The sequence below is a fragment of the Genypterus blacodes genome, unplaced genomic scaffold (assembly GCF_046128005.1).
Source record: "Genypterus blacodes isolate CSIRO-AG114 ecotype Tasmania unplaced genomic scaffold, CSIRO-AGI_Gbla_v1 ptg000234l_1, whole genome shotgun sequence".
NCBI classification, from domain to species: Eukaryota; Metazoa; Chordata; class Actinopteri; order Ophidiiformes; family Ophidiidae; genus Genypterus; species Genypterus blacodes.
The window spans coordinates 347156-374634 of NW_027467032.1; the positions used below are offsets into that span (position 1 = coordinate 347156).

Consider the following 27479-nt stretch of genomic DNA (forward strand, 5'->3'; position numbering starts at 1 on the left):
CCAATAACAGAGAGTCTGACACTGCAGAGCCGCCGACGCTGCTGCTGCTGCCTCCTCTCTCTCTCCCTCTCTCTCTCTCTCTCACCCTCTCCTTCTCTCTCCTCTGTCTCCCTCGCTGCTCTCTCTCTCTCTCTCTCTCTCTCTCTCTAGGCACACACGCTCCCTCACTCTAACGCACACACACACACACACGCGCAAATTGATTCAAAGTGCTGCGCTGCTACCGCCGGTAATCAGGATTGTTTCAGGAATCTTCAGGTGGATGGAGTAGCTGACCGAGGATGAAGAGATGATGAAGAGTTCACTGGCAACGACTGATAAATCTTTTTGAATAATAAAAACAATATAGTGAGATTATGATTGTGCATTCTATCAACGTGTAAACGTTATTTGTCTTTTTGTTTATTTATTTCGATTTTTCTTTCTTAGATTTGATTGATTTTTACTATATTATATACTTTATAAGACATTATTTGATTTCATTGTAGATCCTTGTTGTTATTATCATAGTCTCTAAACTACTTACTTGCTACATATTTTCTACCCCCCCCCCCCCCACACACACACACACACACACTCCTATAACCTCTATAATAAGTCGATGGTGTTTACACCTTGTTAAAGGGAACATTTGATGCTATGCCGGTTCCCTTGGCAACGCTCAGGCACATGCAGCGCAGCCCCACCTGCACAACGCTGCCTCATTTGGAGTCCTGGCTGCCATTACAGTTTCCATCATATACACAGGTACACTGATTGACGTGCTGGGGGATGGAGGGAAAAGAGCTGGATAGAGTGTGTGTGTGTGTGTGTGTGTGTGTGTGTGTGTGTGTGTGTGTGGGTTTCTCCCACCAGCCAAATTCCTCCTTGAGCGCTTCAAGAGAGCAGATCTCAAGTGAAAACGGTTTACCAGAGCCTCCCCAGGGATAAGGGGGGGTTAAATAATTAAGGGGGGAGGGAGGTGAGGTTTAAGGTCACTTTGAGGTTAAAGGTCGGATTGAGGTGGAGGCTCGTCAATCAGATTCCCTCTCCAGGATATTAACATGAGGAGAGTGAGAGAGGGGGGGGAGTGAGTGTGTCCATCAGATAGCAGAGGGAAAGAGGGAGGGAGTGAGAGATGGGTGTGTGCATGTGTGTGCATGTGCTCGTGTGTGTGCGTGTTCAGACGAGTGATTAGTGTTGGATTGATAGCGTTCTATATTGAGACTGGAGGCATCGCTCTTTCTCACATCTTTTTGCACCTCAGCGCCAGCTCTCCATCACAGGCACGTGTTCACACACACACACGGCTCTCACAGACACACACGTTCTGCTTCCAGCTCTGCGCTCCGTCATACACGGATACACGCGCACACACACACACACACACACACACACACACACACACACACACACACACACACACACAGGCATGATTTAGATGGGGAACAAGCTAATGACTGACCCCTATATATTCAGGCAGGGTTGCAGCAACAGGGCGTCCAACCTGTTTCTCTCTCTGTCGCTCTGAGTTTCCGTGCATGTGTGGCCTTGGTCACCCTTTTTACACTTTATGCACAACATGCGCACACACACTTGACCCCCCCTCCCCACCCTGCACCATGCAGTAAGGGTGTAGCACGCTTCACATCCTACCCTAGTCCTCCGTGATTCCAGTAACGACAGCGTTCGCTCTGGCTTGCAGTGCTTTTGCATTGCGTCGCTCCTTCTGCTCTCCTCTCCCTCCCTCCCTCTCTCCCTCTCTCTCTCTCCCTCTCTCTCTCCCTCTATTAAATTTCCAGTCACACAACAGTGCAGTGGATATCCCTCCCTCTCTCCAACTCTCACACACTCCCCGCCTCCCTCCCTCCCTCCCTCCCTCCCTCCGTCTCTCTTGCACACATACGTACATCAGTCGCCTGTGGAGGTGTTGTCGCCGTCGTCCTGGATTTCTCCGTCATCCGTCGACTGTTCTGTCCTCTCTCCTTCACTTTGAACCTCTCAGTCTCGCTCGCTCCTCACGCGAGGTGGCGCTCTTTTCACCCCCGCTTGTCTCTTCTCTCCCCCCTTCCTGTCTCGATCTCTGTCTCTTTCCGTTTCCCACCCATGCCTCGTTATTTAAAAGAACCCCTCGCAATTCCTCCTCTTCCTCCCCAGCCCCACTCTGTTTGTATCTCTGTACTGCAGTGTCTGCTCAGGCTGTGGTGAGGAGCGTAACCTCCTCTCCTTCCCCTCCTCGCCCCCTCCCGCACTGGGGTGTGTGTGGCTCTTTCCTTTAACTGACTGATTGAGTGGACACCACAGGCCGATAAATGAATAAAGATGGGAGCCACTGTGAGGATTAATGTGCCTCATATGAAGACGGAGCGCTCGCTGTCTAGTCTTCCTGCTTCTGCCCTATGGATGAGGTTTCGCTCTGCCTTGTGTCAGTGTGTGTTTATGCTGTGCTGGCATATTGGGGAGAGATCTGATGGCGCGTCCTCTGCCCTGGGTTGTGTTTAGGTCCCGGGGCCTCCGTGCGCGTCGCTGTGTCGGACTGAACCCTCTGCCATCTGCGTGCTGTGACAGAAGCGAGACGGTGTCTTTCCCCCCCCCCCCGCCATTTCTGCATCACGCTCTCGCATGCTATCTCAGCGCTGAACTCTCCACAGTCTCCCAGGGCCCAGACTGAGCCCTGATCCGTATCTGATGGCGAAACAGCACGCCACCGGCAGCAGAGATTCCAACCTGTGTGATACCAAATTGAACATTCGGCCTGTCGTGACTCGCAAGCAAGGGCTGAACGCTCCGACGCCTGTGTCTGTCCGTGCCCTGAAACGCTGTGTTCACCTGCAGAGAAACAAAGAGAAAGACGCTTTTGTAAACACAGAGGTAACCAAGCTTGTATCTCCACCACTGAAGCCAACACTGCTCCTTATCAGAGGCAGCTGCTATCTAGCAACCGCATCTATTAAGGCCGAGTGTCATTGATCTTCCCACACTCAGGCCGAGTGGACCTCAACCACCAGGCCCCTGAAGACAAATCCAATTTTAGGTGTTATGTGCTCCTCCAACCCCAACCCTCCTCCCCTCTTGTCTGTGCAGCCTAAACTCATACACCACCAGGTCCATCACCACGCGGTCCCTCTGCGCCCGGCCGAGCCTTAATAATAACGCTGTCTCATCCGCCGCCGCCGCTCGGCCCTGTCAACACCTCCTCCGGCCCGCCGCGAAACAACCTCAGCCCCCGGGCCTTAAAACCCCATTATGCTGAACAGCTTGATCTTCATCTCCCGCCCACAGAAATCCTGTACGTGGCCCTCACACACGTCCGCCGCTTCGTTCCCCATGAAGATGACAACGACAGGAAACTGAAATGTTACACAACGGACACACGCCGGCGGCATTTTCATTCTTAGCGCGCTGATGCTTCACTTCAGGCGTTGCTGTAAAACAAACAGCAATGACTTCATATCACATGTTTATGATGTCAAGGAGTCTAACGGGTGGGGTGTGTGTGTGTTTGTGTGTGTGGGGTGGCAAGTGCACTTCATCTGTTTAACCCCTCTTTAATGTAAAAACTGCTTAATCACCTTTCCAGACTGTCAGCGTTCAAAGTATATCAGATAAATTACAGGACAAATCCTTCTTCAGATGCTTTATATTGTGAACTTCACTGCACTAAAGGATTTAAATTGTGATTAAGGGTTATAATTTCCTTTTTTTTTACGTAACCAATTACTTACTACCTGTCTTGTTTACTTGACATTAGTTGTGGATTTCCATTTCTGTGTTTTCCAGTTGTGTGCAACATAAGGACGAGCCTTCTCTCACGGAAGGAGAAGCAAAGTGTAACAAATGAGATTAATAACGGACGCATTTTATTTAGAGTCGTGTCCCAAATATGCAATAAATAGAAATCCTAATTGATTTTTACTAAATAGAACGTAATGTTGTCGACTTCGTACAACGACTGGAGAGAAGAGAGGGAGGAGCGACTCAGGGATAGAAAACCTGGAGAGTTTCATTCTTTTCCTGTATTGGCAGTTTAGCAGGAATTGACCCACAAATCTATCCCCAGTTAATACACGGTAGAAAGTAAATTTTTGCACTATATTGCTTCAAATACTACACTATTGAATATTGTAATTGTGAATTGTAGTACTAATATCTAGTACACATTTGGTCCAAATTCTTCGTACCTACTGAAGACAATAAAGGTTATCCCGCTTTCAATTTGGGGTTAGTCTCTAAAAAGCACTTATCTGTCTCTTTAAACATCTGATTTCAAGGTAATGTGTGCAAAATCGATTCATTTTTTAGAAAGAAAAGGTGAAATCCGAGGTGTTTTGGGCCCTGGCAGAGTGAAACACGCCCAGGAATGCTGCGTATGTGGGACACGGGAACTTTTCTCAGCGTATCTCTGAAGAACCCCTAGAGTACTAGCCCGAATCTGTTGAATTCAGCTGCGGCGAGCGCGGAAGCTGTGGGCGAGGAGGAGAAGCAGCAGAGCGCGGCTGCATTGCATTCTGGTCTACAGAGCTGAAACATCAGCTTCTGGATGTAAAAATACAATTCACGGCCACTCCGGGGAATTTCATTATTAGCCGTAGATGTATCAACTCAACAACGCAGACGGCGAGTGTGAAAAGGCTGCGTGTGTGAAAAGGCTGTGTGTGCTCCAGCGGAGGCCATAAATCACTGATCACAACTTTCACCTCCAAACAATTACATTTAAATGCTGCACAACAATTGTTTAACTTACGAATCAGTGAACCACTCGGCTTGTGATCCAGAAAAAAACAACTGATACATTACATAACATACCTCCACCAAGACCCACAAAGCCAATACAACAAGTCTTCTTATTTTAACGAGCCTAAACAGAAAGGACTATAATTAAGATTTGTCCTGATCTGTCTCAGTAACAACTAAATATGCTTCACTTTTTCTGTCATGTTACACGTCATCTGCCATTAAAGCAGTGGTTCTCAAAGTGGGGGGCGCAGAGCTACTCCAGGGGGGGCGTGGGACCGGTAAAGGAGCGATATGAATAAGTACCGTTCCAGGAAAATGAATGAGGCGATAAGTTACGCTGCAGGAGAATGAGCATCCAGAGCGCCCCCAGTCAGACCGATCAGCAGTCCCGTAATGTTTTACATTGTCTCTGGGGTCCTACTTTCCGTGATTTTCTGTCCACAGTGTGTGTGTATGGGGGGGTGATTTTCACCCGCAAGGGCGCAAAACCGGTGGTAACAGGGAACGTCCGTTGCCGGCACACTTGCCAACACGGGTTACCAGGAGGTTATAGGGGGCTCCTGAAACACTGGTGGTTTCGGCCGGTGGCACCGGTGGCCGGAAATAATCTAAAAGCAAAAACGTGTTGTCCGTGACTTTCACTAGCAAGTGTGCCGGCAATGGACGTTCCTGATATATTAACGATATTAAACCCAGAACCAGTTTTTCGCGCGCAGGTGCCGGGAAAGTCACGGACAACACGTTTTTGCTTTTAGATCATTTCCGGCCACCGGGACCACCCCCGGTGACCCCCCCCCATTGGTCGGTCGCTTGGATTTATGATCTATAAAGGGGGGCGCGAAAGAAAAAGTTTGAGAACCACTGTATTAAAGCAACAATCTGAACGTGGGTGAACACACACACACACACAGCTCTACGTGTTTCTCAGTTATAGGTGCTACAGACACGTGATGTTCCTCACAGGGCGGATCAATGTATGGATTCCTCTAAAGATGTAACGAGGATTTCGAAAATTCTGCATAATTCAAAACTGTTTGCATGCTACTGATTGGTAAATTTGACATACATACCACAGAATGGCTTGTGTTGCATTGTGAAAACACAACTTCTTGGGTGGGCACCAGAATGTAAAGGGTTCCATCCTTGGATTATGTACCGCCCTATCACCATGTCTTCCTCAGAAAATCTGTTTGGAGTAATCCTGCAACAAAACAAATAAACCCGCAGACACAACCACAACAAAAGCACTTTACTTTTCGCAGAATAAAACTCATTAGTTACTGCATAAATCCCTCCCCCCCACCCCAGGTGTCCTCCTTGGTTCAGAGCAGTGCAGCATGTGTGCATAAGAAGTTGCTCATTGCCTCTTCAGAGACATTAAGCACACAGACTTTGACCCAAACTCTTTCTCAAATCCATTTTCTTTTTTTGCTTTGAATTGATTTTTTTTCACCGGGTCACAATTCATCTCACAGCTTGTTGGTTTGGTTCACAGCCCCCAGCTCTTTATCGGAGGATTCTACGAAACGTCTCCGATGGAAATGGGCTGAATGGGCAACTGCTAGATGTTTATCATTTCAGGGGGGAAATGTAGTTGTGTTGGAATGATTAAAAAGTCATATTTTCTAGAGGAGCGTCTTCAAATTGATTATTATTCTTTATTTGAATTGTAATTGTGTGCAAAGTTTTTGGACATCTTTTAAAGCACAAAAGGTGAAAGTGTAACCGTTCTGCACAAGCCAATTAGGTTCTGAAGCTATTTGCGTGGTGTGTGTGTGACTGCCAGAGCTCGAAGGCTTTGAGTGTGTGATGGATTCTGTTTGTTATATCTTTCTGTGAGTGTGTGCTGCAGCCGTGTGCGCATGCGCGAAACGCTGTTTGTATGTTCTGCCAGGGGAAACGCGGCCAACTGATGCCATCTGGTAGAATCACTTGGCACAAGTAGATCCTCCATGGTTTCATGGCATATTGGAGTAGTTAAAATTAACACTGTGACACTACTTGGCAGGAAAACACACCGAACGATCTATTACTGTGTCTATTTCAGTCTCGCTCGCACCTAAAGGATCCAAACAGTAATCAACATGGTTAACAACATCATCAGTCATCATGATCATCAATAACACAATGATTAATGACTCAAAGGCATTTTTTTAATTAAATCTTCATAAAACAACTTCATCTATAATACAAAGAAAAGTAAAGTAAAATCTCCGTTAAAAAGGAAAAAACTGATTTCGGTGCTTCAATGTCACTGAAGTTAGACGAAGCACGAGGTTATTGACCGTTTTTGTTGCGGTGTTCTCGGGCCTGCGTAGTCAAGTCCATGCGCCTGTCGCTTTGACTGCTTATACGAAGTACCAAGGCTCGCATTGTCTGCAGCTAACTAACATCTACGGCTCAGTCCTGTAAAAAAAAAATGACGTAAACCGTGATTCCTTTCGTAGTTCTGCTGAAAGTTGGTAGCAGTGAGGCAGCAGAGAGAATGTGTGTGTGTGTGTGTGTGTGTGAGTGTGAGTGTGTGCTGAGACAGAACTAAAAACGCCATCTTGGAAGTTTCTCCTCCAGTCCATGAGAAATCAATCAAATGAGGTCCATGAGGATTTCGTCGTCCATGACGCTGGAGACTTGAGCCATCCCGGGCTGAGGGACGGCGCCCCGCTGACCTCCAGACATCAGCATGGGACCTGCACACAGGTTTGGTGAGACAGATTTAAAATGGAGGCTGACGGTTCAGTTTTCAGGAATGATGCTGATGTGGGAAAAGGTGAACAGATCAAAACAGGATATACACCAGCAGACGCAGTCCCTAACCTATTCCTATAGATGTCAATAGCAGCATCGCTCTTTGTTTTGAGTGTTTCTGAACATTAAGTACAAAAGATAACAGAAGCACCGACAGATAAGGCCCCTTTCAAAGCGCGCCTGTCAGTCAGCGCTCAGGGCCTCGACTGAGACGGGTAATCGCAGTGATTTTGGATCTTAGCCTTCAAATGCTGGTTGGGAGCTCCTAAGTGTGACTTCCAAACCAAACCTGAAACAGTTTGCATTCCTCCAGGGCTCAGTCAACCATTTAGACGTTCATCAAACATGGACATCTTGAAAGGGATGATGTGGATTTGGCCACTTCTTTCACCCAAAAGTTTGGATAGGGAAACAATCCCTCCTCTCACCACCGAGGAGGGAGTCTTCTGTAGGATGCGAGCACCAGAAGGTCTGCAAGCTTTGCAAAATCAATGTGTACAATAATAAAGTTCAGTTTGACAAATATAAATTCCGGCAGGATGCTCGCTGGGATGGATTAACTAACCAAACCAAGTGTCTGTAAGTGGATTTTGTGCTGGAAACAGATGTCTGCAGGGGAAGCAGGGAAACACACACACTCGCAATGTAAGGAAGTAATGGTGTGTAGTAATGTAAAGGACACACGCAGGGCGGCAAATGAAGTAAGACGTGAACACACAGCTTGTATTTATTAGCTGCAAGGGTCCTTGCACCTAATTAACAAGAAACTCGAGTACAATCTCTCGGCTCGACTCTACTTCTGGGCTCACTTACCTGGATGTGGACGTGCAGTCACACCAGTGAAAAGGAAGCAGCTGCAATCCCTGGGCAGTGTCTGAAGTTTTCATTTACTCGTGCTTTTACTCTGCCACGAGTACATTGCCAGACTAACATTGCTTAATAATACCTCTACTTCAAATGTGTGTGTGTGCTGATTCCACCTTTGCAGGGGGTGCATGCTGACCTGCCAAAGGCTGCCTCCACTGGCCCTGCATTTGAGCCCCCCCTCCTGGAGCTTGATGGACCAGCTGCTGTCCTAAACCCTGATGAGGCATCATGCCGGACATGTGAGACACCCCTCCCTGCTGAGACACACACAGAGCCGCAGGAGCCACGTCAAGATTCACATCGACAGGTGAACAGTTAGAGCTGATAAGGGAGGAGACAGACTACAGGATGAGTCATTAATGCACCAGAGCTTCACGAAAAATGCAATTTTGTTGCCCTCTTACTGGCTGCTGTTGACTGAGCAGAAGACTGCGAAGCTGTGGGTTGGCTCCTGGATTGGAGAGGCGGAGGATGGAACCCTGGGCTTGTCCACCCTGATTGACCTGGTTGGGTGGAGCGCCGCTGGGCGGCTGCTGAGTCGCTGGTCCGGCCGCTCTCATGTTCATCTAAGGGGAACATCGCACAGTTCAAGAGGTTTTTAATGCAGGAATAAAAAGGTTGAGCTATTAGGCAAAACCACAAGAACAGCATGTTACAACATAAATGCAAACGATAAAATTCAATCTCCTCATCGTAGTATAAGAACTAAGAGTACGCTCACATAATATCGACAGGTTTCTACCTGGAAAACTGACAGTCGATTGCAGTTTCCTGTTAGTTCATATTCACAACAGTGCAGCATGTTCACTTATTTATATATTCTACTTGGGTACTTCTGCAAAAATAGAGTAGCACATAGTATACACGACATGTTTAATGTAGTGCAGTACGGAGGAGGGACGCAGCCTCAGTGTTGACAAGTTAGGGACGTCCATGGCATGCTACACAGGAAGCATTCAGCGGGAAAATCGATCAAGTTTCATGCTTACAGGAAGTGAGCACAGCATGACAGCTCTGATACTGAGCGGTGGAGAGAAAGCTGATGCTGTTTATGCTTGTGTATCAATAGTATTCCCAATAAGGCCAGAGTGTCTGCAAGTTTCAGATGATGTTAAAAGCCCAAATAAAGAATCAGAGCAGATGTTGCATGCTGTAAAATACAACTTCTAATAACTGGAGGGTGATTGACTGCCTTTTCTGAAACAGGAAATGCAGTAATTGTGGATCATTTCCTTGTTTGGAGCACCTGCAGACACCCTGAGCACGTTGTACTGGTGTGTAAGGAGGCTACAGTCGGTCTCACCATGTTCTGCATCTGCTGCTCCTCCATCATAGAGACCTGACTAACAGGGGGCATGCCCACCACCACAGACTGGACACAGGACAGACCAGAGAGAAGGAGGGTAGGGGGGAAGAGTGGTGGAGTTGTGAAAGGGTGAAAGTGGAGAAAAGGTTACCAGTGAGGCATGCTGCAACCAGAGAGGGGCAGAGGGAGCGGAAGAGGTAAACAACAGGCAGCGCGAGTGGGGCGGGGGGGACGCAGGCCACACATGCCCGGGGGAGCGGCGAGACAGCTCCTTTTACCTGCTGCTGGACGTTGCCGTGGGGGACGGGAATGGGACCAGGGGCTCGGTTGAGGAAGTTCTGGTTAGATGGTACCTGACCGGGCTGCATCGGACCCCCGCCGCCACCCAGCTGCTGCAGAGGGAGGGAGGGAGGGAGGGAGGGGGGCACACAAAGACAGCGATGTCACAGAGTGTTCCACCATATCTAAGCATACACCTGCACACATCCATCTTCCTAAATCTGAGTGAATCACCCCGTGACCACGCTTATGCACCGTGTGTGTGTATTCTGACCACCAGTAATGGTGTAAAAACACAGCTCTGGGCTCTCGCAGGGAACAAACAAAGCAGCTGCCCCCCATCTCTCCTCCAGCGTCTGTGATTTATCTTCTGTCATTTAACCCGGTAACCTGTAAAGAAATACCTAAAGAGAGATTTAGCACCCATATCGCTTTTCAGGGAGACGTTTCAATTTTGTCTTAGTGTGAATGAGGCGAGCTGCAATCTCTCTCTCTCTCTCTCACACACACACACACACACACACACACACACACACACACACACACACACACACACACACACACACACACACACACACACACACACACACACACACACACACACACACACACACACACACACACACACACACACACACACACACACACACACACACACACACACACACACACACACACACACACACACACCTTAGCTACTGGTCTAAATTGAAATTTTAATTACGTTAAGATTGCTGTAGCTCTTCTCCATTAGCGGTGCAGCGCTGAATGTGTGTGATGATACACAAGAGGCAAAATAAATAATGATTATAATTTCATGTCTTCTGTCGTCTTAAATTGCTTCTACACACTCACGGCGTCGTGTTACAGATGAAGCCCACGCCGTTTTCAGAAGGACATAAAATTAGCAGGGTGAGTAAAGGAGCGCGATCCACGCTGATGAGAGCAGACTGCAGTCTAACTGGAGCACACAGAGGCAACAGGCAACGCTGAGCCTGGGACGGGACGCTGCTGCACCGAGCTAAATCAGGAGACGCACGTGAAGACGAGCAGGCGTCCCGAGTGACGTCTCCTCGTCATGTGAGCGAGGCAGCAGACTGTGAGCTCAACGTTTGCCGCGGAAAGCTTTTCTTAAGACGTTCTCCTCCTGTGCTTCATGATTACACCATCATTTTCTTCTCCGGCGCGTCCGACATAGTAATGTGAATATTTGGGCAGCCGGAACACGAATGAATGCTGTGTTTAATGTAAGACGCTTAAATTGCAGCATCTTCAGCAAATGCGGGGTTAAGGCTGACAGCATATTTAATCGAATCGAGGCCGAAAAAAATATGTGGTCATAAAATCGTGGAAGGCTCAAAGGATGAAAAGATCCATATGCACTAACTGTTGATATTGTGGGAGAAAATATACTTTATCCATAGCATTATTATTATTATTGCGCAAGTACATGGTCTTTGGCATTCACCGATTGTCTTACAAGAATCATTATTAGAGAGGAAGTAGAACAGTTTGTTCGTGGTTACTACGGTAGCCAGGAGTTTCAATAGAACAATAGTAAGGAGATGTTTACAGAAAAGGCATCCACCCTGATACACTTATTAATAAGAATTTGGAGGTATAGGTTAGTTTAAACTTGTTTCTCTGTTTCTTGTTTCACATTCATGCATTCCCAGGCCTAAACAAAGAGCCAGGTGAGCTGAAATCACAATATTTCTCTGAATAATTGCAATCGTCAGCAAAACGATGCAGTCCTTCCCTAGCATGCAGGGGAGCATTTACATTCTTTAACCTTGACGATGTCATTAATGCATTATAGTATTGATCAGTGCAGATTACATTAGACGGAGTGGGCAGCAAAGTCCGCCATCCACCCAGCAGACATCTCTCTGTAGCAGAGTCTGGAGAACCACAGTCAAACCCCGATTTAGATATTTAATAAAACGCCATCACAGTAACAGACATAATAATATGACAGTAAAACAGATTTATGTCATGATTATTAGAGGATATTTGTCCTTCCTTCATTAAATATTCCAATAATGCCCAGACAGCGTCCGGCTCTACCGGCCTGTTAACACACTGCGGTGGACACGGTGTCGCTGAGGATGTAAGTGTCTTTAACTCAGCCATGCATATGTACATACTGCACTTAAGGAGAAATAATACAGTGTGTAATCAGCTCCCTTGCAGTGGACACTTAGCTAATGCTAGTCCCATTAGCTGCTGCTATGGTGAGAGACGACCGTGGCTGCTCTGAAGATACTGGGCCGGCTAAATGAAACGTCAATAACAATGCACCTTAATGCTTTAAACAATGCGCCCCAATTCCCCGGTGCGCCTCTGTAATGGCTTCTCATTATCACCTGCACTGGCTCTAGCCGTTCTCCTGTGATTTGGCTAAAACCCCTGCTCTGGCATCCTCCTGGTCTCCTCGCCGGTTCCCCTCTTTCCCCTGCAGTATCGCCCACTCACCGCTCTGTGCTGCTGGACCTGCTTGTGGTTGGTGATGACTTGTCGGATGCCGTTGACGAAGCCGCTCTGGTCGTTGGGGATGAGGCCCATGAATATCCGCTTCTTGGACGAGTAGAGTAGCATCAGCACCCGCACCTCACAGGGCGAGGTGGTGTGGGGGAAGTGCACGCAGCCAGCCTACAGCCAGGGTCACAGGGGGGGAGAAAGAAGGCTTTGATACAGAGCTATCTTGTCCCCTGTCTAAGTCTAAGTTATTGCTCGGGCCTCGGTACGCCACCTCGTCCCAAGCTCTGCTGCCTAATCACACAGATCGTTTTTTATAAATTCAATGCAAATGGTTAAACTTAATTCATACAGCGCGTCCCCTTGTTCATAAATCAAACTCAGGCAGAGCTCAGCTGGACTGAACACTTTTAATGCCTCTGCAATTCCTCAGCAGTATAACCTGATGCCCCATACTGACCTAATCCTGTTCAACTTCTTGGATCACAATCAAAACCAAACACTTACACTTCATTTTTTCCCTTTGAAGTGTTGAAAACCAAGCAGCCTGGCTAGAAAATGAAGAAATGAGTGGACTGGAGCGCCCTCTACAGTCTGCACTGCACCACTGCAACTAAGGTTGATATTCAGGGTCTGTCTATTGGAGGGAGGCGGGACCTGCGCTGCACGCTGAGGTAGATTAAATGATGGATAAAATTGGGAACACGAGGGGCATGCGTCTGAGGTCAGGGCGAGGCGGAGTACGTGGGAAACTTACAAATCCATTGGTCATGATGCGATACAGGCCTTTCAGTGACTCCACGTCCTTGTTGGTAAAGAGAAACTGAACCATGCGAGAGTTTCTGAAGAGGTGGCCTAAGGTCGTCTGCGGACGAATTGGGCAAGAGAGAGAAGTTAGTTATGCATCATTGATAAACTAGCTGCTCCTGAAAATGAAAGTCACCCCTTCGCTCCATCTCCACGGTAACACACACACATCGCACTCAAGCAAAAGCTGTGAAAATGGAATCTCACCAATAGCTGTTGCGGAATTAGCTGCATGATAAGCTTCTGTGGCCACTGGTCCGTGTTTCTGTACGGGGACACAAATTCCATAATGTGCATGAAACAAAGCAGACATTTCTACAGACGGTGAAGAGTCTAATTTCCTCTGCCGCAGCTTCGCAACTCACAGATTCTCTCCTTGGTTGACGTGCACCTGACACGGCAGAGAGCGAGTCAGCTTAGTGGTTGAATCCATGGACGAGGATTTAGGTTTCTGTAGGCACGAGACAAGAGGGAAAAGAGTGAGAGCAAAGTGAAAAGGCAGATTAGTCTTACAGGTTTCAGGGAGGCAGATTAAAGTATGATCTAGAACCGACTCTAAAACCAAATCAAAAAGAATCAAACGTCTTTCAGTGGAGTTAAACACGTTTGCAGTCATGTATGTACTCATCTCCATTTCTACACATGAAGGAGAAGGAGCGTTTCTGATCCAACTGCTTTAGAAATCACAGAATCTCAGGTTAAGCCGATGCCGAGGTGCTGCGGAGACGCCTCGAGTCAACTGCTTAACATCCGATTTACAGGAACAATGAAAGATTTCCTCCTGGCCGAGGACACGAAACGGTGGCACGGCTTTTTACACTCGGGCAGATAAGGGTGAGGCGTCATGGTAATGTGCTAATCCACTCTACAGACTTATCAACTCGCACCCCTGAGGTATTCAGCAAGAGACGCAGCCAGACTGTAGCAGTTTATAAGTCGCTGCTGCGAGCCGTCCCTTTTCCGCCACACTTGCTGTGAGAGTTGTGTTCGCATTAAGTCAAGCGTGTTCAATAGGGACTCCAACAAGGGTGCACCTTGTCACCTCTCTTGTTTGCGATAGTCATAGAAAATGCTACAAAGTCAAGCCAAGGCGGGCAGGGTGTCTGGTTTAGTGACACCGGGGTGGCATCTGGTGGTTGTGGATGTTTGTCCTTTTGGCTTCATCGGACTGTGACCTCTTATGTGCATTGGATCAGTTCGCAGCTGAGCGTGACATTGTTGGACTGGCGGTCGGCACCTCCAAGGGTGAGGATGTTGTTGTTTAGCCAAAATAATGTGACTTGCCATTTCTGAATAAGAGACAGCCGTCCTTAGGGAAGGGGTTTAGGTTCACTGGGGTCTTATACACAGGGAGGCTTTGAGTAAGGTGTTAGATGTTGTTGAAGTGAGTCGGACTGTACATCACTCTCTTGTCCAACCCTGACTAATGGTCACGGTCATTGGGGTAGTGACGAAAGAACGAGATAAGAGCCAGAAATAATACTTCAATGCAATGCTGGCCTGTGAGGCAGAGAGTGGGCTGCTCCTGCTTCACTTCAGCAGGAGACAATACCCTTGCATCCGTCCCTTTGGTGTTGCTCCGGGCACAAACTACAGAGGAGACCCAGAGGGCAGACCCGGGACATGTTGGAGGGATTACATCTCCCAGATGGTCCGGGAGTGCCTGATTGCCTCGCACCAGGGAGGATTTGAGGGATGTTGGTGGAATAAAGACATTCAGGCTGTTCTGTTTGCTCTTTTGCCTCTCTTTGACTCAAGACCAGGACAAGCAATTTCAAATGGGGCGGGTGGATGACTTTTAAAGACCTGCATATAGTTCTTTCCTGGGCAGAGGTTGAAGAATTAAGGAGAAAATACCACTTTCTGAGCACGTCAATGTACCGGTCCTACTGGGAAAACTGCCAGCACTGTTCATCATCAAGCCATCAATGTGGGATCAATGATTAATCAATCTCATATTGGTCAGGGCTGCTGTAGTCCCCGTGCTATCCATTACAAGTCTATTGTGCCGGGGTTTTCTGAGCAGACAAGTGGGTAATTTATGCCCTGGGCCGGCCCAAGCAGAAATTAGGTGAAGCCTGAGAGGTGGACAAAGCAAGAGGGTCTCGTTCACATCCCTGCTCCAATTAAGAAAGCCATGTAACCTCGGTAAAGCATTGTGAAAAGACAGATCACACGGTTAAGAACTAATGGACCGAATTTAAGCTAAAACAAAAAACACTGTGTTGATAATAATGGACTGGGCAGGCTCCAGCCAAGTGTGCTGGCATCCTCTACAAATGTTTTTATCATTTACCGTTTCTTCAGATAAGTTTTAGTCTCTGTAATGTAATTCTTTAGCAGCATTAAAGATATCTGCAGAGAAGAATCACTTAAGGAGCTGAAAGCCTAATGAGATGAATTAGAGGAGGAAGTTGCAGATTTAGGGCAATGCTTCATGGGTGTCCACTCGGGGTGGTTCGTGGCTGTGCATTTTTTAGAGGGGAGATTTAGGGATTCCTGGACTCCCTGCTCTCATTCACGTCCATCTGGGTTACTTAGATCATCGTGACACACAGGAGGAGCGGGGGGATGAGACTCCGGTCAATACAGGAAATTGATCGACTCTGTCCACCAAACACAAACACTCGCAGGCCTCATGAGTGTCGCATAAAAGCCATTAACATCCGTTCTCCTGGCTCAGCACGGCTACTGTCAACGCGATTGATTTGACCTTGAGCTAAACCAAAAGTAGTAGAGCGGTAAACTGATGTGCAATTAATCATACTGTGCAATAATCAATGACAGGTTCTTATTAAGACTTTGCCACAGTGAGGGGTCCAAGACAGTGCTGGAGGCTGGGCTGCTCATATTGCAGTACTCGGGCCCAACATTACTGCCAGATTTATTATTCTAATACAGAACTGATTTACAACTGGAACACCGGCACAGGGAGTTTAAGGTCCACTGGGCCCTAAAGACAGAAGTTGGGAAGCACGTAGCTCATCACACTAGTCCAGTCCACATCAGAATCAAACTTTCACCATTTCACACCAACAATTTGGTCAGAGAACGTCCAGTTAGCAGTCAAACATCGTACCTCTTGCCACTCCAGGACGCCGATCCAAGCTACAATCTTGCTCGCCACTCCTTGTTGCTGTCCGATTGGATTGGCAATGCCCTGACCTCCAGAAACACCAGGCTGTCAAAGAACACACACACACACACACACACACACACACACACACACACACACACACACACACACACACACACACACACACACACACACACACACACACGATTAAAAGCTTGGTTCTTTCACTTCCACTTGTTAACATCAAAAGGGATACACCAACATTCAAAGCGAAGCCATGTCATTTACCATGCCAGGCTGTACTGAAGCAGCCGCCTGCTGATTTGATGCCTGCTGCTGCTGTTGTTGCTGAATGGGTGCAGGCTGTCCGGGGGGCGGGAGCTGTGGCAGCTGCGGGAGTTGCTGCGGGAGTTGCTGCGGGAGTTGCTGCTGCTGCTGCTGCTGCTGCTGTTGCTGTTGCTGTTGCTGCTGCTGCTGCTGTTGCTGCTGCTGTTGCTGTTGCTGTTGTTGCTGCTGCTGCTGCTGCTGCTGTTGTTGTTGTTGCTGCTGCTGCTGACTTGGAGGACCCTGTTGCTGCGGCATCATCATAGGCGTCGCCGTGGTTACCGTTGATAAACTGGGCTGGCTGGATGGGGCGAGCTTCACCCCGGCTACGGATGGGAGGGTTTGCGGAGTGCTGAATGGCGGAGGACCTGGGAGGAGGAAGGCGAACATCCAGAGTGTGAACAAGACAACGGTGTATAAACGTCAAAGCAATATGTGGCGACATTGTGTCAGAAACTAAATCAAGCATTTCCTTCCTTAGCTGTGCTGTTTGATCTTATTTTTGGTCAGTAAGATTTGAGAGCATCTTGTCGATACCAGAGAAAGGTCACAAACAACAGTGCTGTCTATGGGAAGCTCTGTATCCAAACGTGTGAGCATAAGCTCTACTGTAAAACACACCGTCACACAGACAACAAAAAAAACCTCGGCGGACATAAACTGTTCATAGGCCCGCAGAGACCAATAGTAACTCACAGCGACTCTTCTGGCTGTTGGCTGCCTCCACGGCCATCTGTGCTGCCGCCTGAGCAGCAGTCATAGAGGGCGGATTCTGTCAGGAAGGAGATTAAGGAAGACAATGCTGGGTAAACCATTTTAGGGAAAGAACATACACACTACTGTCTGAAAGCGAGCCAAAGGCAGGCAACAGGAATGAGTCTCTGGGCGGCTTTATTCCGTGTGCCTGCTTGCTCATTACCTGATAATGGTGGGCTGTGCTAATGGGCGGCTGGGCCTGTGAAGCTCCCCCAAGAGGCTGACTGACAGGCAGGGGCTGAGGGGGGAGGACGGGCTTGAGCGGACCAGTGCCTCCACTTGCAGAAACTGGACACAGATACAGACAATGGGAAGAGCTTAGAGCCTTTTCACACACACACACAGGACAAAGAAGCAGGTCAGCTGAAATAGAACTCCATTTTCACACCGTCATGTCTTTTGAAAGTCTCCTGTGCTCTTCAGCTCTGAGCGATGTCATATCACTTTCTGCTCACATCCCTCACCAAACCAAACTCATTGAATAAAGAGTGCACAGAATTTGTCATTTTGTCAGAAATGCTTTCAATGTTCACATTAACTTTCTAACGCATAAGAAACAATATAACAAGACTATAAGCAGTGACACATATTAGTGGACCTGTTTCCACATGATCAAAGCTATCATCCCTTAAATTTGGTTCAAAATAACACTCCATTCCTTTCACAATACATTTTAAATAAGAGAAGTGCACACACTGGTCTCAGCACAGTGCTTCCACACGCATTTACCACTCCACCATCAACCATAACAGGCAGTCGAAACAGGTAGCAGAAAACTCAAAACAGCTCAGGCTCCTTAATGAGCCCTCCTGCAGCCTCCATGTTACCCCCCAGCTCTGATGTGGAGTTACAGTTGGAAAATGTGCGCCTCAGCTGCGGCAGGGCCCCCAATGGAGCTCCTGGGTCACAGACTGGAGGCACTGCAACCTCCCAGACCGAGACGCATCAATCAAACCTGAGCCATGTTTTCTTACCAGGAAGTGCGATGCCTCTAACCAGGACCATGTGGAAAGGGTCCTGGCTGTAGTCTTGGTGGGGTTCGCCCGGACCTCCTACTGGGGACGCCCGCTCGAACAAAGCCCTCAGAGCCGGCAGTTTGCGAGGAGCCACCACAGAGAAGTGGATCCCTCTCTAAGAAACATCACAGACTTCAGTTAGCAATGAAATACATGTTTGTTTCTTTAGGCTGTTTATCTGTTCTATCTCAATTTTCTTAACGTAAATTATGTTAATTTATTCATAACTAAGACAGCAGCCTCACTGATTACTTACGTCTCTGATGATCTTGACCAAGCTGTCTGCCGTGCAGCCCGTGTAGGTGACGCTCTCCACAGCAGGAAGCAGGTAAGGAGGAGAGTTGCACAGCAGCACACACACCTTGTGGGTCTGACCTCTGGCATTGGTAGACAGAGACAAATATTCTGGGGTTTACAACACTGCAAGTTAGAAACATGTATCCCCTCTGTGCAGGTGTTGCTTTACAAGATTAAAAGAATGATTTAACGGCTATCCTGTCAGGACATACTGCATGAAGTCAAAGGACATTGAGGAAGCAGCTCTCCTTACATTTGCTCCCTCATTTTCTTGAAGTCATCAAAGAGCTGCAGAGCTACAGAGAGTCCTTCAGCTATCAGACTACAGCTTTCTGCTCCACCTCCCATGAACCTGTGTGGGAACAACAAAGGGAATATGTCAAATAAACAAATGTATGCTGTGATGTGATGTCAAATAAAGAAGGCGATAATATAATAATGAGATGTAGAATATTACTGAATGCTGTCGATCCAGGAGACAAACTCGAAGGCGGAGCTGGTCGGAGCGTGGCACTGGACGTACGACTCCGGGGCACAGTCCACCGTGTTGAACACCACCAAACCGTACTGCGTTCCCCCATACTGGAGTGACAAAGACGCAGGAGTCGTTTAGTGTTACCACATCCTAAACACGGCAGACATTTACTGTCATAACAATGGCTTTGCTCCTTTTAGTGTGAGAAAGTTGTACCAGTCAACAGAACTAAATGGATGGGAAGACAACAGGAAGAGCACATTACAGATATACAGTTTAAAAACTCACATCGCCACCAAAATCTGTTTCCGCTGGGGGCCCGCCATTGAAGTATCTGTTCAATCAAAACACAGACACACATTCAGTCAGGACTTGGGTGTGAAATGACCAATAAAGGGCGAGTGTTTAGTGTGCTTACTCGATGGCTGGGAGGATGTAGTTCTTCCTTAGTGACTCAAAGTAAGGTCCGAGGTTGGCCGTCCCTTCGATTACAAACACCACATCAGCGACCTGGTTGGCCCCGGGCTTACTGGGCGGCTCCATGTGTGCCGAGCCCGCCAGCATGGACCTGGGACATGAATATGGATACCCTTTATGTTTATATTTCCATATTTAATAGATAGGTATGACAGAAATAATATGGAGCTCTTAGCCCCGGAATAAAGTTACAACAGCAACAAGAGGCTCAGCAGCGTCATCAGGCTGCTCGTGTTTCATAGCACAGAGAATGAATGCAGTGTATTGAAGCTAGGCTAACGCTGTACTCCATTAGCAATTACTCCCTCGCTAACAAGTATCTAATTATTCTGAGAACAAACCCCGTTGGGTAATCGCCTATTTATGTGATCCGTATGAGTTAGAAACCACGCAGAAGCAAACGAAAGCTAAAGCTAAACCAAAACAAACCGGGCTACTTCAGTGTTTGCTATCCTGGTTAGCATTAGCCTGGTTAACGCTAAGGGGGTAACTCAGCTAATGCTAACATCTATTCAGAACCGTCTCGTCCAGTCAGGCAGCGGTTCGCTCAGACACAATGCGGACTTACCTTTTTATATCGAGCTGCCAGGCGAAAGGTGTGGCGGGTTAAGTCCAAAATGGAACGTCAAATTACATGTCATTAACACACCGCACAGCGGTGCTAATTTCAATGCCTGGCTGTGTATTGACGGAAGTGCTTATAAAGTTGGAACCGCCCACAACCCTGACATATAGTTCATATCCGGTGACATCACATTTATTTATTTTATTTTTTTCATATTGCTATATACACATTTGAATTCATTTGTGTTCTATGTATATTTTGCTACCAATTTACTATAAATTATTTCACATTATAGATGTCCGCATAACGCGTCAATGAAGACCAAATAATGAGGTCATCAGTAAACCTGCCAGTGGTACAACAGAAGGTAGAAGAAATGTCAGTGATATGCATGAGGAAGGGTCATCTCTGTCCTGCCTTCACTGCTCGCCCCTTTGTCCAGACGACAGAAAAGAGGTCAAATGTGGCAGCTGTTCATTTGACCACTCACTATAAAATCACATATGTAAAATCTGAGGTTTGCAGGTTACAGTCACACATAGGCACACCGTGAACAGTTCTCAGTGACTGATGATGGCTTTGACTGATCTGATCGTCAGCCATGAGAGGATATGTATAGAATTTCAGATATAACCCATAACCCTAACCCATAACTCCGTCACATGGTGATGCTGTCTGCAATCAGAAATCAGTCACCATGGCAAGAAATGTTACTGCCGAGCCTGTGAGTGGCTGCTGGCCTGGACGATTAGATCCCTTCAAGCATGTTAGAATTTAGCAAGAGTCATTAGTTGAGAGAACACGAGTGTGGGCTGAACACATGTTCTTCGATTGAAATCAGAAGTAATGTTCCTCTCAGAGAGAGGAGCCTGAGGCTGCTGGAATAGCAATGCTTCAGAGATTGACTTTATGTGACTGTTGTGATAGTGCCTTCGGTTATTTTCATGGAGCTGACTGTTAAAGAGAACCAAGCACCTTGCACACCTTTATTGTACTTGTTTCTGTTTGATGGATGACATAATGGACTGTGACTTCACAGATTAAAGTCTTGCCTCAGCTCAGGAGCAGGTTGCTCATGTTTAAAAGCAAACTACCCATGTCCGTGGACTATAATAATATAGCACATGTCTATGTGAATTATTCCTTTATGATGGGAATAAAGCTCTGCCAAGTGCATTGAGGGAAGAAAGTGCTGTTAAACCAGATCGCCAGGAGATGTCAGCAAATATCTGAAGAAAACATGCAGGAGCTGGTCCACATGTGAGAGAGACAGAGTAACAGAGTGAGCTACTCCTCGCCAGGAGACAGAATGCATTGTTTTTGTGGATTTAATAGTCAAGTGAATTTAGTTATAGGAAAACCACCAATGACAAAAGGTTTATGCACTTCCTTTCCTCTGATATATTGCCGTATCCTTGTGTCCTCCCACTGAAAAAAATGCACAGAAAAAGCCAAATATTTCTAGGATTCATGCCTTTTCCAAACAAACCATTCCATCGATGCTGTAACATTCCTCCCTGAGACCCCTCAAAAGTGTTTTCCTGCAAAACAAGAGGGTAATTACCCGTGTGGCTCTCAGCATGCTACCCCCGCTGTCAGATCAACGCAATGTGCCAGCGGCTGACCTGTAGTCATAACACATCGCTGCACTGTTTCTTTGGGTCCAACAATAGCATCAACTCCCCCGCGGCAATGCCAGGCAGTTCAGCTCAGTATAGCGCTCAGCAAAGGGCTCAGAGTGCATCAAAGTTAAATCCTCCCTGATAAACAATGCTCCCCGCCCGTTTAAGCCAAATTTAGCGGGAGTGAGATTTTACATCTGCTAATTAATATACAGTTTCACTTAGGTGCTGGTTTACAGGGACCTTACAGCGATTCAGCCCAGGGAGGATGGAAGCCCAAGGACACAAACATTATACCCCCTGAATAGACTTTCATTCTAACTGAACACGGTGCACAAATACACTCTTGTGTGAGTGTGTGCGTGTGTGTGTGTGTGTTTTGCATAGGCACCCCTTTACTCTGCAAGTCTTGTGCTTTTTTTTGCCGCCCAGAGATGGATACACCATGTGCCTCAACGTTCTTAAGTCCAACACACAGAGTGCCAGCGGTTGCCAAGCAATTACAGAGAGCCGTGCTATTAGGGTGTAAGGTTCCATACGGCCTTTTCTCTATCTCTCTCTTTCTTTTTCTTTTTTTTTTCAGGTCAGAGAGTGATATAATAAAATATGAATGGGAAATATGGTCGCTGCCTTGCCCCCCCCCCCCGTGTTTGCGAGGTCCAGGTGGTGCGGTAAAGACAATTCGCTTCATGACCGCGGTACCCAGCTGGGATGCTGAGGGCCAGATGGTCCGCTCACAACAGGTAATCACAGCCAGCATGCTGATACACTGTCATCCGCACAAATGGGCTACCAGAAGTACCAAAGCATCGGGGACGATCATGAGGTAGCGCCATCCCCCGCCCCCCGCCACCACCCCCCCATGGCCGCCTCAGGGGGGTGGGGGGAGCCCGGCATCACTGGGAACCGAGCAGCAGAGATGGCAAAAGATGATGAAAAGTAGTTCCTAAAGACCTTTGCTCACATTTCTTACATAGCGAGATGCTTTGATTCACTTCTCTCCCTCATCTCCTCCCAGCATTGTTGAAAATCGAAACTTTGTTTGCCGAAAAGAAACTTGGTCACATCAACAATTTTTCTCATTCGACATTCTTTTCTTGGCTGTCAAAGCGAGGGGATATTTCAAATACATTTCTGTTTATAAGGTGAAAACCATTAATAAGTACGACCATGATGCTTGTGAAAGGTCAGGGCGACAGTATTAATACCATTGCCACACTGTTCCCTGCAGCAGCAACTTTATTGCTCCTACTGGTTGAGGTTTCCACTGGCATTCATTGAATTCATTATTTTGAAAGGTTTGGGTTATTATTTATTATGTTGGAATAAAATGCTGGAAAGTGTGTACGTGGCACAATAAATAGTCCCGGGGTCCCGCTTGGGCTGTGTTTTCAAGGTGAAGAAACTCACATCCTCAGAGGCCTTAGTCATGGTTTTCAGGGTGTTGTTAGTGCAGGTAATGACACGGTCTTAAGTGAGTTTTAATCTCTTCCACATGATGATGTAAATAGTGCCTGGGGTGCATGTGGGCCACGTGCATACACATGGTCGTGTCAGGAGAATTCTGATGCCATAGTCTCACCCAAAGCGAAGGCATTAATTTTTAATGATGCACAGCAATTCATTACCATTGTGTGTATAACCCATTATCATGATGTATGACATTCGGGTAATAAGGGCTGATACCTTGCTCAGCTGACTTGCGATAAACCCCACAAACAGCTCCATATTGCACACACCTCCCCTCGTCCCCCCCATTCCCTCTCTGCCTCTCACGGCTCACTGAACTGAGTGAAATGTCTTTCCGACTAAATTTTTTTTTTTTGCACGGTGGGAACGTTGCCATGGAGACAGCAGTCCCCCCTTTGGCCCCTCCTCCTTCTCCTCTCCCTCTCTCAACAGTCTACGGCATTAAAGCTGTGCTAACTGCCGTGCCGTCACGTGTGCGTGTGATGGCTGCATGTGTGTGTGTGTGTGTGTGTGCGTGTGTGTGTGTGTGTGTGTTTTTCGCTCCTCTTTAACTGTTAACACTGGCAGTATGCTGCAGGTGCCCCATGATGAGTGTTTCTAAATACGGAGCCATCCTCCTCCACCTCTGTCTCCACTTCCCCACATATTCACACATTCTGCATGCAGTTATCTCCTCTCCATTCCAGGCTTTCTCCCATTTGTGTCCTCCTCCTCCTCAACTGGCACGTACCCTCTCTTCATCCTCCTTCATTTGTTTAATCCTCTCCTACTCCTTCTGTCATTCCCTCACACTTCTGAGCTCGGGCTTCCTCCTTTTTACGCCTTTCCCCTTTATGCTGCCGTGCTGGAGTTGCAGATTGCTACTTTGTGCATTCACAGCGTGCAGCTATGCAGGCTGTAACAAGGGAGTAATCACCACATGACAAATAATATGAGCGTTTAAAGTAAGAGCCACCAAAACGGAAGAAGGGAGGGCAGATGGAGAGAAGCATACAGGCCAGGCGGCTGTGCTCCATTTTGCATTTGGGCAAAAAGCAGCTACAATAAAGAATTTATGACAAAGTGGCCGAATAATTACACATGACTTACAGCACAGCAGGGAGTCCGAGAGCAGGGTGATGAAAAAAGAAGAAGTTCACGCTGCTCCTGGCCAGGTACAGCGCCTTACCTTAGATGTCTGAGACAAATATAGCACATGTACATTTGAAACGCCCAGGGCAGCTTTCATTTTATATATAGCACACAGCCTGGTGTGTGTGTGTGTGTGTGTGTGTGTGTGAGACACGAACTTCACCACCTTTTTTTTTTTTGGCAAGAACTGTGGATCCCAGCGGGGCCATTAAAAGGATTCAGAGGCAGGAGGCTGGATGATACATATCCTTTATTTCCGTTATCATTGCTTCAGCCACACCTTTACGTACACATTCACCAACATCCTGCATCCTGGTACAATAGTCCCGACTGAAACAATCGCCCTGACTAAACCCGTCAGTCCAATTCTTAGCTTTAACCAATAAAAAAGTAAACCTCTTGAATAAATTATACACATATATATATATCTATATATATATAAAAACAATTCAAAAATCAAAAAAGAAAAATACCAATTTGGGAAAGATAAATACAGCATAAACAATGTTATTTCATCATTGTTGTTTTTGACCACAGAGATAAAGAATTGCGAGGTGTCCGTTTAGTCATCATTAGTAGTATTAGTATCAAGTTCATTGTCAGATTTTGCTTAAAGCATCACTTATATAATTTTTCATTGCATCAAGTTGACATCATTCATGTTAATATAAGCATGCAAACACGTTTCCCCCATGACCATTCAGAACTGCACTAACACGAGAAGAGAGAGACGGCGAGGGGTTGGGGGGTGTCATACACAGAAAAGAGAAAGAAGGAGGGCAAGATGGAGGGAGGCGAGAGAGCTCGAGGAGCCGAGAGGAGGAAGAGGAGGAGGGGGTAGAGGGGAAAACATGGCAAGGTATGGGAGGGGAAAGGTAAGGTTTGCTGGAAGAGAGAGAAGAGACAGACAGAGAGAGAGAGAGAGAAAGAGAGAGGTGTAGACAGAAAAGGAGAGAGAATGAGGGGGGAGAGAGAATTAGCGAGGGCGGCCGTTCCGCTATGAGTTTTGTAATCCATCTTCAGCCACTGCTTAAGAGGCGGTAACACACGGGCTAAATAGGGCAGACAACCAGCAGAGAGGGAGGGAGAGAGAGAGAAAGAGAGAGAGTGGGCGGGAGGGGGGGGTGTTAGAGAGAGAGCGAGTTATGGGGTCTGGAGACCGATGGATCAATAGCATATCTACTTATACAAGCTGATCGATGGGCTCCTGAGCTCACTGAATGCTTTGCCGAGGGGACGTGTCGCCCAGAACCACCAGTACGCCCGAGCAAGCACACCAGTAAGTCTGACTGCACCCCTAAACTGGATCACACACACACACACACACACTCCTCTCCTCCATCACTAGTGTGTGTGAGAGAACGAGAGAGAGAGAGAGAGAGAGGGGGAGAGAGAGAGAGAGAGAGAGAGAGGGGGAGAGAGAGAGAGAGGGGGAGAGGGAGAGAGAGGGAGGGAGAGGTGGACGGGGACATGGCAACAATAGCAATACAAGTAGCTGTAGTGAGGTGTGGTACTGTTGTTTTGCTGAGGTTACAGTAGTAGTAGTTGTAGTAGTAGCAGTGACAGACGTGGCATTAAAAGTCCATATCAGGTTACGCAGGAAGTGCAGATATTCTGGGCGTTTGTTTTCGCACACCTCCTTCCTGTTTTCTTGCTCTAAGGGGCGGCGAGAGAAATTTGTCACGATCTGCAGGCTGCAACCAATGAGCCTTGAGATTTTTTTGTCCTTCTTCAGTTTCTTCTGTTATAATTAATCAAAACACACCCAACAATTTATTTTTCAATCACTGTGCCATCTGTTTTTCCCCCCTCAAACATACAGTACACAAATTACTGAAAGAAGTACACGATCAACACAGTTACTTACATCAGGCAAAGGGACTGAGTGGGGGAGGGGAGACGGGGAGACGGGGGGACGAATGCTTGGCAGCTGATTTCAGAGACGACAGAGACGATACAAACGAATGCCTATGAAAGACAAAGTGTTTCCCCACCTAGTGCAATGAGGCCCGTACAGTACACACACATACACACTATCACACTCCTACTCACACACACACACACAAACACACACACACACACAAAATGGCTCCTTGCAAAGACACGTGACAGAAGACACATTTGGTTCCGAGACGTTTTGTTTTCTTGTTTTTTTTTTCCAGTCCATGGATGCCGCGATTCGGGCAGGACGAGGCGAGGACAGATGAAGATGGGAGGCGATGGGCACGGAAACGTGTCACACACAAGGTCACAGTGACACACACAGGCATACGCACACTCAAGGACGCCGCACGAATACAAAACACACATCGACACAGAAACACACACTAATAAAAGCAACACGGACGTGTGTGTCCTTCTAAAAGTCTTGTCGAGGACTCGGAGATGAGATTTTTCTTGATGGAAACTGGATGACGACTTCTTGGAGAAAAAAAAGAAAAATTCCTTTGAATGATAGAAAAATCAAATAGAATAGAGTACAATAGAATGGAGACGTCCTTCTGGGGATTCATCCTCTGACTAATGCGTTCAAAAGAGATGCTGGTCCGATCCTAAACACAGGCCTGGACCCGCGTAGTCCTGGAAAAAGTCAGAGACCGTCAAGTAATCCAACGTCTCTCAGAAGCTCGCAACATCTCATCCTCAGCACGCAAAACATGGCAGAGTTAAAGATGGATGTTACACAAACTGAAGAGCGAAAGAATCACAAGAAGACATTAAAAAAATGATGAACTGATACCGATGAGCACCGTGAAGACCAAAAAAAGGATGAGGAAGAGGGACACGTTTCAAGGTTGCGTAGACATGCTTAGACCGGTGAGTCTCATTTCTCGCTCTTCTGACATCAATAACGACCGCTGGATGCTGGGTCGTCTTTCCTCTGGGGAAAATAAAGCGAGATCAGTCTGAAACCAGAGGACCGGGGCGGAGCCTCGAGGCGGCGGGGGGAGTGGGGGAGGACGGGGGGGGCAGGCGAGGCCTCCACAGCTCGGGACCATCCGCCGTGGGTTCGTTTTGTCCTGCTGAAAGTACTACGTGAGATGTTTTCCTATACAGTACACCGTATACTGT

The 27479-nt window shown here is 47.2% G+C and overlaps 1 protein-coding gene across 4 annotated transcripts; it reads right to left on the reverse strand.

Annotated features, from left to right (window-relative positions):
- Positions 1 to 6374: 6374 nt before the first annotated feature.
- On the reverse strand, positions 6375 to 20305 carry med25 (mediator complex subunit 25). Of its 4 annotated transcripts, none has more exons than XM_076170971.1 (20): positions 20188 to 20305; positions 19561 to 19710; positions 19431 to 19476; positions 19125 to 19249; positions 18921 to 19019; positions 18627 to 18747; positions 18329 to 18485; positions 17518 to 17642; positions 17295 to 17370; positions 16563 to 16966; positions 16278 to 16379; positions 13564 to 13649; positions 13406 to 13463; positions 13149 to 13256; positions 12389 to 12565; positions 9913 to 10023; positions 9632 to 9700; positions 8733 to 8894; positions 8465 to 8585; positions 6375 to 7403 (listed from the first exon to the last, which is right to left on the reverse strand). In XM_076170971.1, the coding sequence occupies exons 2-20, from the start codon at positions 19704 to 19706 to the stop codon at positions 7300 to 7302; spliced, it is 2397 nt and encodes a 798-aa protein (XP_076027086.1). In that variant the 5' UTR covers positions 19707 to 19710; positions 20188 to 20305; the 3' UTR covers positions 6375 to 7299. The 4 variants fall into 4 exon arrangements, with proteins under 4 accessions (XP_076027086.1, XP_076027089.1, XP_076027085.1 ...); XM_076170970.1 differs by having other exon boundaries at positions 6376 to 7403; positions 9913 to 10026; XM_076170974.1 differs by lacking the exon at positions 9632 to 9700.
- Positions 20306 to 27479: the final 7174 nt, after the last annotated feature.

What these genes read in the sequence shown, in the direction of transcription:
- med25 (XM_076170970.1), bottom strand. Translation starts at nt 19,706, where the DNA reads ATGCTGGCGGGCTCGGCACACATGGAGCCGCCCAGTAAGCCCGGGGCC. An exon ending in TAGAGGCATCGCACTTCCTG is followed by an intron (nt 17,643 to 18,328) that starts GTAAGAAAACAT and finishes ATCTGTGTCCAG; the next exon opens with TTTCTGCAAGTGGAGGCACT. An exon ending in GCACAGCCCACCATTATCAG is followed by an intron (nt 17,371 to 17,517) that starts GTAATGAGCAAG and finishes CCTTCCTGACAG; the next exon opens with AATCCGCCCTCTATGACTGC.